Below are 14,356 nucleotides of genomic sequence, written 5' to 3' on the forward strand. Positions count from 1 at the left end.
GTGGTAAGGCATTGTCTTTCACTAATGACGTGGTGACTAAACAGTAACTTGCGAATTCATATGACTATTGTCAATTATCATTATTATGCAATAAGTCAGCCTGTATTGCTGTGCTTGTCTTTCATTTTACAGTTCTCATTCACAGTATCAGGTGTTTAGGTTTCAAGAAGAGTTCGGCACAGTTTCTCCTTAACTTACTGCTAGAAGCAGTAATACTTCCAATATTTTCTAAAATAACACCTCTTTGTGGGCTATATATTAATCATAAAATGGCGGGGCTGGAAGGGTCTGTATATATGGGTCATGCAAAGCATACATATGGCTATATTTGTATTATTGGGCAGACTTTATAGACTTTTTAGGAAAGGGCACTGAGTTACCCCCAAGGCGTCTTTGCTAGAAGATCTTTTTGCTGAGCTATAGGAAACTCCAGATTTTCAAATGTCAACTGTTAAAGAAGGGTATTCTCAGACCTCTAAATGCTGGGTTGTATGTATCAATTTCAGGTTTATAGAAGAAGGGAAAATGGCTCAAGAAACTAACCGTAGCCAAGTGCCTATGCTTTGTTCCACTGGTTGCGGATTTTATGGGAATCCTCGTACAAATGGCATGTGTTCAGTGTGCTACAAAGAACACCTTCAGCGGCAGAACAGTAACGGTAGAATTAGCCCTCCTGGTAAGTAATGCTAACATACATCTGCTTGAACAACTTGGTGACATAATAGCAACTTGCTTCCTGGTCGTGTCCAAATGCTAAAAGTATAGAAGCAGTAGTGCAAACCATTTTATTCGCGTATCTTACCTTATGGAATGAGCTTGGATGAAATGCTTATAATATAATTGTGCTGTGATTAATCTTGCTGATACCTTGTATTAATCTGAGTGTTTCCAATTTGAAGATACAAAAATGCAGAAAAAAATACTATACCAGCATATTTTTCCTGAAATTACTGACAATAAAGATAACATTTAAGTTGGAGAATGTTTGTAAAAAGCATTTACAATACAGGCATTTAATTTCTGCAGGCTGATGCTGAAGGATTAACCTGTAGACACTTCTTAAGAACAGTGTCTCCTAATTTCAGAGAGAGATACTTTTTGTTCTTTTTGGCCCACTTGCCCCCATGTACTGTGGTCTTTCCTGCAAAGCAGATTTCCCATTGAAATAAGTGCTGTCTTCCTACATTCACTCTCTAGAAAAAGATAGAGGGCTCTTCCTCCTTTAAATTAATGGTAGTGCCCTCAGAAAGAGGAACCCTTTCTTTGCTCTGTATGCATCAAAGTTTTCAACTTCAGCATCTTCTGCTGGGGGAAGGAGGGTTAGGGAGTGCTTCCCTGGAGCTTCTAAAATGTCTCTTCTGCCTTGGCTGACTACTGACAGCAAGGAATCTCATGGTGCACTTTTGAAGAGTTTCCTCCTTAATATTAACTTGACTTTTAAAATTGAAGCAATAGCTTCCATTGAAATCTGGGGGTCTAGGTGGACAACTTCAAAATGGATCCTAAGTTGGCATTAGAATGCTACATTACTGTTTCTCACAGATCCATCTTGTTTTTTTTAAACAAGAACCAAGCTTATGTCAGAATACTGCCATTTATGCCAAGAAAGCTGTTTGTAGATGCTTTAATTAGCAGAAGATACTCTAAAGTTCCAGCTTCAAAATTGTGTGCTATGTAACTTCTGGGGGCCTGGGGCTGGAATGTGATCAAAATATGGCCATAACTACTTTTTGTAAAACTAAGTTTCATTATAATTTAGGCTAAAATTCAATTATTTTCCTGGTGTCATGGGTGTCAAAGAATAATTGCATTGTATAACTTTTGTAATCCCAGGAAGTAATGTTACACATTTTACATTAGTGTTTTCCTTCCAGCAACTTCTGTCAGTAGTATAACTGAGTCCTTACCGGTTCAGTGCACAGAAGGCAGCACCCAGGAAACTCAGTCAACTTTAGATTCTACATCGACTCCATCTATGCAGCCAAGGTAAACTGTTCCTGTCTGTAGTTCTGTGTTAAGTAAAAATCTGTATCAAGATGACTAAATGAAGAGTACTGATAACTGCATAACTAAATGCTAGGACCTGGATTAGGAAAACATGTAAGATTTAACTGCTAACTTTAAAGCATGGGGTCTCACAGTAAATAGTAACTGGTCTGTTAGCTACGTCTTGCATTCAAATGCAAATTCATCTTCAGAATTTAGCCTCAAATAGGAGCATTGCCAGCTTCACACTGTTACAGAGATTTATCTGGCTAGTCTTCTGACTTTACAACATGTAGTTGGTTGTACATTTACCGAAGGAGAGCCCTTTCCATTTTACAAATTTGAGGATTTTGTAAAATGGCAGAAAGCTCTTTACTAGCACTCTCATAAATAAATGTATGATAATGTGTTAACAAACCAGTGGCTTTGCAAAAAGTGGAGCGTACTAGAACGGGGGAAGGTATCTGAATCTTAGTACAAGTTGTGCCACTGAACTGATTTTTTATTAAACAAGTAATTTCCAACTGGATTGTTCAAGGAGACCTAATGTCCTCTTGTAAATCACTCAGACTTACTAAGTGCTCTCCATTTGTAAAAGCTAAATATTTGTTTATATTTAGTGGCTGCATTTCAGGTTAGAATGACACAACTAACAGTGACTTAAGTGCTTCGGAAATTTTTTGAGTGAAAAATGTTAGTGTGTTGTACTGTGGAAGCAACTTGCAGTAATATTCATTCTAACTTTCCTTTAAAAATCAGAACGTAGTAAAACACAGGCTGAGGGTGAGTTCATCAGTTATTGTTGGCTGATTCTGTTCAGACTGTGTTTTCTGCTCCTTAGCTTTTTATAGGAGGTGTTATCTCATGCTTAGATCCTGCCTATGAACTGAGAGCTAGGTGCCATGCTTGATGCTATATTTGGCCTTTCCATTCTGGGATTTCTAATTGGGATAGAAAATATATATCTTGCCCTGATACAACTCTTCTGGTATGTGAAGGGAAAAAAAAAAAAATCATCCAGGTCAATGCACAGAGGTGAACCAATTACAGTACCTTGGGTTTGTTTTCTCACACAACCTTTATAATACCGTGAAAGAGAGAAAAAGTATCTCTGATCACCAGCTTGCTTACTGGTTACAGGAGAGAATGAGTTACTGGTTAAACTGGTTACAGGAGTGGATGGTTGCTTAGACTTGCACTTCAAAAAAAAATTTTTTTTTCCATAATAAAGCAGGGATTCAACTTCGGTCTCTGGTAATACCTCAGAGTTATGATACTCTGAGGAAACATCTAGTAAATTGGCAATGCCGTTTTGTAGGTGACCAAACCTGCAGTTTGAGGCCTACATGCAATTCTTGGCAATTAAAATTGTGTTTCAGATGCCCTGGTTGTGTCATGGACTACGGGTAGGGCTTTGCTGGTTCGTGGGCTGCTGGATAATCCAATTTCTGAGATTCCTTAAAATGGAAAGAGAGAAACAAATTGGGCAAATGGGGTAGTGCTACCTCTCGCTTGGGACTTCAGCTCTGTTTTGTTCCATAGTAGAGCTGCTGGATGAGCAGTTTGGCTGTGAGGGACTGCTAGTATTGAGTCTCCCATAACTGTCTGGGATATTCATCTGAGTGTTCAGCCATGCTGTGATTTTTAGCAGTATGGCTGACGGGGTTGGAAAGGTTGGTCAGCACTGCTTTACAGTGCAAAAATCTAAGGGGTTCTGTGTACAGCTGTGCAGATGCTTTATTACTGGAAGCATTGACATGCTGCAGTTTTCCTGTTTGTATCACTAGAACAGCAAAAGTAGCTCCTCTACAATTAGCTTGCTGACTTAACGTTACAAAAAATCCTTGCATGTTGAATGTTGCATTGTTGCTTCTGCGTGGAAGGATGATATCCCAAACTACCACAAAATATTTCTTCCCTTTTTATAGTTGAACTTGCTTATTGCATTCAATATGAATGCAAAAATGTTTAACTTTTTCATCAGTTCAGATTGTCCGATATTCTTAGACACTGTGGTGTTTTGAAATGGTTACAGAAACAACTTCAGAGTGAAAAGTTTTGGCATGCTCTTTCATCGAGACACACTCCAATCTATTTCTTTCAGGAATGCTCTGTAGAACATGGACATACCTCATAAAAATCATAACTTTTTTTTCCCCCCCTCCAGCCCTGCGTCAAGTCAGTCACTTTTAACAGAATCTGTAGCGTCATCCCAACCGGATAGTACGGCTGTGGACAAAACAGTACCTGAGACAGAAGATTTGCAAGGTCAGTGCCTAGTTTTCAGAGGCAGAACTTAAGAATAATGTTTCTAAAACTTTGACTGTTCTTAATATACTCTTGTTCAAGAGATGGCTTATTCTCAAACCCAAATATTCTGTGAAATCAGAAGGCAAAATAGGGATAAACCTTCTTTTCTTAAAAGGCAACTCTTAAACTGAAAACTTCTATGTTTAACTGGTGATTTCAATATCTGCCATAACAAGTGTGTTAATTGGAGCTGGAAATGCACATTGTAAATCAATCTACTGTTCTGTCTTTATGCCACAACTATTACACATAAGTAGAGTTTTGAGTATCTGTTACTTCTCAGAGTAGTCATTTGCAGCAAATATCACAGAATTTTATGAGCATAGTTGTGATAGAGGATGTTATGACTTAGCTGTTACAGGAGCAGTGTTAGTATCTGGTATAAACATGAAACACCTATAAAAAAACCTTTTACCTATGAAATGTAGTGGTGTGATATTTTGACTCACTGAAATTGACTTTATCAAATATAAAATTACCAAACCACAAACTCTGGTTGCTTGAGGAAAAATGGTTGAGTGGGTGCTTTTAACAATATTGACCTAAAATCCTTATTGCTGGTACAATTTAAAGGTTTTTTTTTTCCCCTCTTTGAATTTTTTTTTGTTATTTGTTTTTCTGTGCAGGCTTGCAGAGCTTAAAACTAAAGAGTTTTTAGTAGTATTTCTTAGGAAAATGCAAAAATGCCAAATAGTATACAAAATTTGCTCAGACTTGTAATCAATAGACATTATAAAAGGTATTTAAAGGTAAGTCAGTATGTATTCTGCCTTTACTTCTGACACAGCTGAGACTTCAGTGGGTAGAATTATGTTTCTGTAGACCAGTCTAAAGATAAGAGTTTGGGTTTTCAACAGATACAATGTGCAATTCCTCTTAAAAATGCTAAATATAAGTTCTTTCATTGTACCTCTGGTATCAAAGTCCTGCTTTTCAGATACTTTTCTAAACGTGAGCTCTCCCTTTTTGTAGGGTGGAAGAGTTGTTATTCAGCTACTATGCTGAGTAAGGCCACCTCCTTGGTCACACAAACAGTAGCTGTAAGACTCGAAGAATATGTTTTAGTGGTGATTGTCAGTTATTAGAAACATGTTTACTCTTAAAAATATATATTCTAGACATGTTCTAATACCTGCTGTTTAGTTAGTTTTCTTGGAGCTGAGAGCTCTTGTGGCCTCAGTTTTGACAGGGCACATAACGTGTATTCTTAATACTGATCAATGATGTGTGGCCTTACCTAGCTTGAGAGAAGAGCAAGTGCTGAAAAGGCTTATGTTTCTCAAGTTCTGTGTATTTGCACAGCAGAGGTAGGTTTGAAAGCTAGACTTTTAATTGATGTAGCTCTGAGTAATACAGCTGTGGCTCTACTTTCATCCATGTTCTGCAGTATGGGCAGCCTGGGATGTGCTGCACACCAGTTGTAATGCAGCTCCCATGCAGGTACATCACCTTCTGGGAACCTCAGAAGTAGAACATGTCGGTCAGGCACATAAATATTGCACTGCAGGTTTACGCTAGTATGGATGTGGCCTATATCAGAGAATATAAAGGTAACTTCTGTAAGCTGATCCTGCTATCTTTTTTTTTTTTCTTCCTATTAGTCTCATGATTCTTCATCTTGCATCCAGTGCCTGAATTAGTCTCTCTGTTTACATATGTATCTTACTTGCTTGGCTTAGCTGTGAGTTGAAACTCTAGGTTTGCAGCATCTACTGTCTTTTCACTGGGAGGTGGAAGGAGTTCTTTATTTTAAAATAATCTTTGGTGGTTGTACTGTGAGGTGACTTGGGCCTGTGAGAAGACTTTTCCCAGCAAGTTTTCAGAGGAATGTCTCTCCTCATGCACATTTGGATGAATTTATGCTCCTTCTAATTTTCCACCTTTAAAGCTAATTCTCCCTGTGAGAAGATAAGATAGGTTTCTCAACTAGAATCTTTGATTTCAGGGGTGTATTCACATTTTGGAGTATGTATTTCAAGGATCAACCTTTATCAGGTGTTTAGAGTACTCAGCTGTGTCCTGTGTCCTTTTCTTTGTACCATAGTGATTTCTAAACTAAGAACACTACCACCATGTAATTAAGTTTTAAATTACAATCCCTATTTATAACTCACTGTGGCAGAGTCAGCCTCACTTTCTGGAGTTGCTTCTGTGCTACCCCTTAACTGAAAATCATGGAAATAACAGTGTTTCTAGTTTTCAAGTATTTTGCTGTGAAAGTGTAAGTTCGTAAAGAAAGCAGCTTATAATGGCTGCTAAGTGAATTTCATTGAATTCTTACAACTGTGGATCCTAAAGCTTTTTAGTTTGGTTTGTTTGTTTGTGTTTCCCCCATGTCATTCAGAATTTGATTTTTAGGCTGCTAACAAGAATGTAATAGAAAGATGTTCATCACAGTTACTTAGTATTGTCTGGCTTTGTAGCATTTAAAAAAACCCACAGAGTCACAGAACTGTGGGAGTTAGTCCCAGACTGAAGAGCTTATAATGCTACTTCTGTTGATGTAGGGGAGGAAAAAAGAAATTATGTCTGGTTTGTTCACTTGTTCAGTATTTATTCTGATAAAAATCTTGCTTCATTGGAACATCTGTTCTGGAGCAAATTGTTTTATGCTACTTGTATAGTAAGTTACTCTATTGTAGTTGTATGTAGTAGAGGTACCCTTAACTTGCTGTTTAACAAAATGTACTAGGCTACAATAACAATAAATGAAAGATTGGGTGAATAGTTAGGCTTTCTTTAGATTACTGTATTTTTTAAAGCAGATGGATAAATGAGACTTGAGCTGTGTGCACACAGTCCTTGCTTTTTGCAGACAAGCTAAAACTACAAAAGGATAAAAAACTCCAAGAGCAGTTTGGATTTGTTTGTCTTCATTGGACTTATGCATTGCAAAAGGAATGGAGGAGAATGATAGACTATATTAATAAATGTAGGTTTTTATGTTTAATGACTGTCATAATACTTGTAGGTACTGAACACTGCAAAAAGCCCAGATACTAGGTAGTGGCTAGCAGATACTATTTTTTTAAGCTTAATGTTCTTTAATGAACGTATCATTAACAATGACCTAAAATGAAATGCATTAAGGTGCAATCCAGCTTTTGTAGTAGCAGCTTTCTTCTATTTTGAGCATTTCTCCAACTCATTTTGGATTGTCTCGTGGACTGTTGTACCTTTTGGTCAACATTACGGCCCTGTTAGGATTAGCTAGTCAAGATTCCTTATTTATTAGCCAGGGGATTAACAGGGCAGCCTCCCGGCAAGCCTGCAAGTGGGTAAAGAGGTGCTTCACTTCTCTAGGATTAATGAGTTTAAAACCATCCATGGTTTTAAACCATATGCTTTATATTTCAGGGAGGCTTTTAAAGGTAAATGAAACTTGGCATGGAAGGCAGGAGCACTCTACCACATACGTATGGAGCTCTTACAACTAAGAACAGGGCTAGAAGTATAAATCATGTTAACAGGTGAACTTTTAGCCTCTTGGAGGCTGAAAACTTTGGAGAACCAAAACAGCTGCTCTGATTTTTTAACCCATTGCTAAATTGGAGAGGTCCATATATGTTAGCATTGCAAAATGCAATCAGTCATGTAATATACTGTGGTCAGTATTTTGAAAGATAAAAATACTAACTAGGATTAGGTAACTAACTAGCTAAAAGGTGCATGGCTGTTCTTTTCAATGAAATCACCTGGTTTTGCACTTGTCAAGGATTTTTGTGAGGTAAAACAGTTTAAAAATTCATTAATTGCTGACTAAATTTAAAAAAAAAAAAATTAAAACATCATGGAGATGTTCACATGGACATAACGTAGACCTAAGGTGGATGCTGTTGAACTAATGGCATCAACTTCAGTGGACCTTATCAAGGCTAGCTTAGTAGGACACAACTGGAAAGGAGTTGATGGATACTTCAGATTTGTGATGGTACCAGGTCCTCAGAGGTAGAGTATGATTATGATAAAAGTGTAGAAAATAATGTAGGACATCCTGATTTACTGGATGAATGCTCCAGAGAGAGAGGAAACATTCACAAGAAGGATTTAAAACTGAATTCTGTAGGTAAGTGTGCTTTTATTTAATTTGCCTCTTCCTAACGCTGAAACGGTGTATTTTAGGCTGATTACTTCAGCTTAGTGTTAAAATGTTAGGAAGCAGGCATCTTCTGTTACGATTAGCTCCACATTTCATTCCTCTGGAGGAGTGGGTATTCTTTGCAGGCCTGGTCAGATGCAGTTAAGAGGTAAAGGTAGCTGTTCATACTCTTCCTGTGGGATTGAGGAACCTTTTTTGAGAAGCTCTGCCTGGTAATACAGAGGCGATAAACGTAAAACATCCAGAGAACAGATGAGGTGTCAGCGGTCTTGCAGCAGATGCACAGAGTTCTGTGTTGTTCCTGCAGAGGTGCAAGGACTGGAGTGTGCTCTCTCTCACGGTGCCGTTGTCACGGGCAGTCAGAGTACACTGAAGTTCAAGCAGGTTTGGCACAAGCTTCAGCTGTTATGAGGAAATCCAGACTCTGCTTGTTCTGATCAGCTGAGAACGTGCTCTGTAAAAGGGGAATTCTAGCAGCCAGCCCAATTTTTCAGCTCTAGAAAAATGAGTGTGTTCATGCTTTATTCCCTTTTGGTTAGTTGGCAGCTCGTACTGGTGCTGCCAGTGCTTCTCTTCTCTAGCTAAAGGCAGAGCTGGGGCTGGGGGAAGGAAGGGAATCGGTTCAAGCACAGCAGGCAGCAGCATCCTGGAATCCAGACAAAATACAGCAGCTGGGAGAGGCTGCAACATGTTTCCTGTGAGCTCCAAGCTGGGTGGTATTGCATTTTACCTGGCTTTTTTCTATTGTGTTCATCACAGCTAGCTTATAGATGGAGTACTAAACATTGGCACTTTGTCACATAAAGGTGGCTTAGTGGTTGGGATATTCATGGTTATCTTAGAGGATTTTGAGTCAAATCTCTGGCTTTTATACAAAAAGCAAATTGAGATATAAAATTTATGGTTACTACAGTTGATACAAAGTGACTCGTGGCAACAGTAGAAGAATCTTCCCACTCGGTTTTACAGTGAGCAGCAGCCCTTAAATATTTTTAAACTTTTTTAATGTGATAGCCATATGCACAAAGACAATGTAAGCATGTATGTATTAGAGAGTTGTGTTATGCAGGGAACAGTGCCAGATTTCCCTAAATTTGGCTAATAGTTTGAGAGCCTTTTAGTAAAACTTACATTGAGGTAACTGGATTTTGCTACAACAGGGAATGGAAATTTAAGAACGTTAGCTGCTAAATGTGAATTCATGGTATGAAGCTTTCTTAATGAATTATAAACACTTCAATGTCTGTCCTGTATAACACTGCAAGAGTTCATTTGAGTAAGTCTTACCACTTCTGATACTTATCGCCCATCTTTTAATCCTTACTGCTTTCAACTCTTATCTTGCAAACCTTTGGATATAATCTGTCCACTCAGAAATGTGTCCTTTAACAGCCATTTAAAGCTATTGAACCTTCTTTGCAAACTGCCAATTCTTACAAATTTCAGGACACAGAAAAAAGCTCTGCTTGTAACATAGATGGTGGTTTTTAGAGGATTTAATAAACTATGTAGAACAGCCTATCTTTGCCAGATTAACCTTTGGAATATGTCCACCTGGGCAAAGTCTTTGCTGTTGGTCAGTTATTTTGCTACCCATTGATGTTGCTTGGTACAGACTACAATGTTCTGATACATTGCAAAAGTGGAAAGTGCCCTTTCCTTTAAAAAAAAAAAAAAATCATAAGAATAGCAACACAGGAAAAAAAAAACCCCACCACAATTGTCATGCAGAATAGCAGTCAGCGCATAGAACTGCATCGGACAGTCTCTGCCTAACAAAAGTCCAGCTGCACAGAGGTTGCTGCAGCTTTTTCCATGACAGATGTCTGGGCTTGCTGTTGTATTCCCATCTTCACAGCACTGGTTCTAGCTCTGCTTCCATTGATAGTCCTCCCAGCTGGAGCTTGCTTTCGTTCTTTGCCTCTTTGCTGCAAATACTCCTAGCTTCTGTATAATTTACTCGCTGGAGACTTGTCCTGCTGTGATCTAGCAATGGCAGAGATTGGCTCTTAGCCCTTCTTGAAATGAAGGTGGGTTTTTTTGGTTTCTATTTCTGTTTTGTAATGTAAGGAATGTGCAAATACTTGAGGAAAACCAGCCAATTTCTATTTTTACCTGGGTCAGGCAAATACTACCATTACTTGCTTACGTTCTCCCACATAACCTGTAATCTTGTCTCTTTCAGATGTGAGAGAATATTAAAGTAGGTTTAAATTTTGCAAAAGTGTCTTTAAAATGAGGTGTTTACCTGCTTCCTCCTGGGTTTCAGGATAGCGTACTTCCTCCCTGTAAGTTTGTGTATCTTGAGCTAATGATGTCTCACCCCAGGTAGCGAGTAACCCTTGTGTAAGCTTTTTCCAAGCGTGCAAGAGAAGCAGTGTCACAGTGGTAGAGATTGTTCTGAAATGCTGCATTTTTGTGTGGCCTCACTACTGCAGCCTTCAGCAAAAATAATGTTGATTCAGTATTTGAAAGGGAGTGTTTTACTCGACTGATCCCAATAAATACAATGCTTCTTACAAGCAGATTTTAGGAACCGGACTAGTAACACTGGTGGGGAAACACTTGGATTCTCTTCCCAAATCTGACAGCACTGAACCTTACACTTAAACCTAATTTTTAATTATTGTGTTTGTTTACAGTGGTTTTGTACTATGAACTTTATATGAGCATTCAGTGAATTCTCCAATTAAATTAGATTGAAGGTCTAGAAGGAGGGAGTTTCAGTACCGTTACTGAGAGTCCATTACACTTTTCACATGGAAGCTACAGGAAAATGGCTAATCCCAGAACCTAAATTTACTACATGGGCTTTAGATTATCATATGACTTACACAGAGGAAGGAGAGAGACACAGACTTTTTTTTCCATTGTTCTTATTAACTTCTTTGTTAGCTTCAGTGTCAGAGAATGCAGAGCCTACACCTGAAGAACAAGACAAGACGCTTGATAAACCAAAACAGAAAAAGAATCGTTGTTTCATGTGCAGGAAGAAGGTTGGACTTACTGGTAAGAAATTCTGATTTCACTTTTCTTAGAGAGACTTGTTTAGGCTTTGGACCTTTGAAAGGTTCTTCTCTTAAGGGGAAGATGGGGCATGATCATCTCGATGTTGTTGATTTGAACTAAAACTTGGCCAAAGGTGCTTTCAGCTGGACTCTTACTAGAGTTAGTCATTCATGTATTACTTTGTTTTTCAGCTTTCTGTCTTTTAAGTGAGATTCATAATTCCAAATGCTTCCCTTTGGAAGTCTGGTTAGCTGAGGAATTGGATGATAGTTTGCTGCTGTTTGCAGTGGTTCAGTGAAAGGGCCTAAGAAAGCTTGAGTTCTGCGGGGTGAAGATTAATACAGAAAAAGAGCAGGAGGTATCTAGGAATGTGTTTTGTGTTAGTGTCTTGTGGTAGGAAGGAATGGTCAAGTCAAACTTTACTGTAATCGCTTAAAAATGTATTATTTGTGATTCTTATGCTTTCTGCAGCAGAGGCTCTTTGGCTGATTGACACTGGTGACTGAAATTTATTGCTAGTGAGTGAACACATTCAGGATTTAAAACAAACCAGTATAATTAAGAATGTTGAAATGGCTAAACCAGTATTTCTGTCCACAGGGTTTGAGTGTCGGTGTGGAAATGTTTACTGTGGTATGCACCGTTATTCAGATGTACACAGTTGCTCTTACAATTACAAAGCTGATGCTGCTGAGAAAATCAGAAAAGAGAATCCTGTAGTTGTTGGGGAAAAGATCCAGAAGATCTGAACTGCTGCTTCTGCTGGAATACAAAATCTGACCATCTGCAGATTAAATTGACTTGAGCTTTTTTCCTTAGTCATCAGGAATGTAGAGCAGTGTATCTTGCCTAGACCTTTTAATCATGCATGTCATCAGATGAATAGATTTTTTTGTTTTTGTTTTTTGTTTTGAAAATGACTCTGAACATTTATTTTCATTGCAGTTTTCTGTGGCTGAAGACTTAAGTAAACTTTACAAGTATTATCCTTTAAGATCATTTTAATTTTAGTTGAGTGCAGAGGGCTTTTATAACAAATGTGGAGAAAATATTGGAGGGCTGTGCTTTTCCAGGATAAAACATGCATGCATTAACTTTGCAGTTTATTTTCTTGTTGTATATAGCTTTTCTCTGCAGCACAATTTCCTTTTTTTGATAATGCCTTGTACGGCACAACTAGTTATCAGTAACTGAATGTATTTTAATCATTATGGCTGCTTCTGGTTTTTTTTTCCCATTAACGAGAGGTTATACATGTTCGCATATTAGCTTGTTTGCACCCTCTACCTATTTATGTATGAATCATTTGTAATGAGAGTGTGTGCTGAGATTGTCTGTGTGGTTTTTTAATTGGTTTTTGTTTTTGTGTGTGTGGGGGGAAGGCTGTATGCACTTCATTGACTGCAGGTTTCATTGGGATTACATCCATCAGTCTGTCTGTACACAAATATGAAGAATGATCTGAAGTATCTGTGCTGTATTTATGTTTATTCACGTCTTAACTTTGATTAAATAAAATTTAAAAAAATCAAAGCCCCTGTGGCTGTCACTGGCATCTGTAATTTGGATTTCTCTTGCTTTATTTTCATGGGGACCTTCCACTGGTGGTTCTTAGTGCATTTATCCACAGAGACCATCCATATCCCAGTGCCAGCTAACATCTGATTATTTTTTTTTTAACAGTTTCACCTATAACGATCAGACTACACTTCTCTGTGCTTCCTGTGCAGTGTCACTCGTGCAGGAGTTGGGGTCATTTGTGATGATGTACTTCAGTTGGGGGCAGTCCTACAGGTAAAACAGATGTGGCCCACGGCTAGGCTGTTGATCCATGCATGTGATTCTGCTTCTAGGAAACACAGCTGTGGGGTTTGTGATCCAGTCTCTGTCAGGCAGCACTGCACAGATGATTCTTAAGACAGTTTCTCCAGTGAGATGTCCGTACTTCTGAGGTTTGAAATCCATAGACTTCAATGTTGAACACTACCAAATGTTGAACACTACCAAAACCACCCTCCACGTGCACCTTAGTGGATCTCCAGGCTTGTCAGTGGTCCCCATTTGGGGGTAGGAGGAATTGTTCTTTTATTGTCTTGTGAGGCTGTTCAGTAACTTTCTTTGAATTCAGACTGCCTTGTCAGATCTGAGTCTGTGCCTCAACCATTCAACTGCCCTAGTCATCCATACAACTTAAAGGTTGAGTGGTTTATGTAGTACCATGGTAACTTCAGCCAGTGCTGCTTAGCACCAGACTTAACAGTACACTAAAGTGGAACTAATTCCTCTCCAGATGGTACTGATCTGCTGTTGAAATTTCACTTGGTGACTTGCTGTTGCTTTCAAGCTTTTGTGAAATAAATGAGATTGTGTGGCTTTATTTAAAATGTTAAATTTTTAATCAAAGCTAGCTACATCCTTCAAAATTCTGAATGCTCTTTAAAAGCTATGGCTGGCAATTAGTAGATAAAGCACTACATTTAGCATATAAAGAGTATGCAGCAGAAGGAGCTTTCTGTATCGGACAGCTATGGAAAGTAATCTCCAAGATGCAGAAATAAATGAAGTATCTTGTGCTTGCAAAAATGACTTAACCACAATCTGAAGCACATGGGTTTTCTAGTAAAAGAGGGAATAAATAACTCTGGCAGGTTTTGGTAATTGTCTGCCTTTTTGTGGGTCGAAGATCCTGTATTTCCTCAGAGCATTTACTGACCTTCCTCTTGCATAGCACGGAGCATGGAAGAGCAGCAGCATCTTTTCTTTCATGGGTGTTTCTCACTTTGCTTTTCTCTCTGCTGCTACTTCCCTATTCTCTAATCCTTCTCAGTTTGACTCCTCCCTCTTACCTATTTCTGGTGTCTCCTCCTCCCCTCCTCCTCCTAAAAGTGTCTTTTTTTTTTTTTTCCTCCCCTGTGCCCTCCCCTCCACTCTGCCTTTCATCTGATGGTGATA

At 38.5% G+C, this 14,356-nt stretch overlaps 1 protein-coding gene across 4 annotated transcripts; it reads left to right on the forward strand.

Moving 5' to 3' along the window:
* Positions 1–513: 513 nt before the first annotated feature.
* ZFAND6 (zinc finger AN1-type containing 6) lies at positions 514–13,365 on the forward strand (the record flags this gene model as incomplete). 4 transcript variants are annotated; one of them, XM_082004878.1, is made up of 5 exons in its annotated part: positions 514–676; positions 1,875–1,986; positions 4,154–4,254; positions 11,291–11,404; positions 12,005–13,365. In XM_082004878.1, 5 exons carry the CDS (start codon positions 526–528, stop codon positions 12,151–12,153), a joined length of 627 nt encoding a protein of 208 aa, XP_081861004.1. In that variant the 3' UTR covers positions 12,154–13,365. The 4 variants fall into 4 exon arrangements, with proteins under 4 accessions (XP_081861004.1, XP_081861002.1, XP_081861001.1 ...); XM_082004876.1 differs by having other exon boundaries at positions 526–676; positions 4,211–4,254; XM_082004875.1 differs by having other exon boundaries at positions 526–658.
* Between the last annotated feature and the right edge of the window lie 991 nt (positions 13,366–14,356).

This window comes from Phaethon aethereus, assembly GCF_964289735.1.
Source record: "Phaethon aethereus genome assembly, chromosome: 12".
Lineage (NCBI taxonomy): Eukaryota > Metazoa > Chordata > Aves > Phaethontiformes > Phaethontidae > Phaethon > Phaethon aethereus.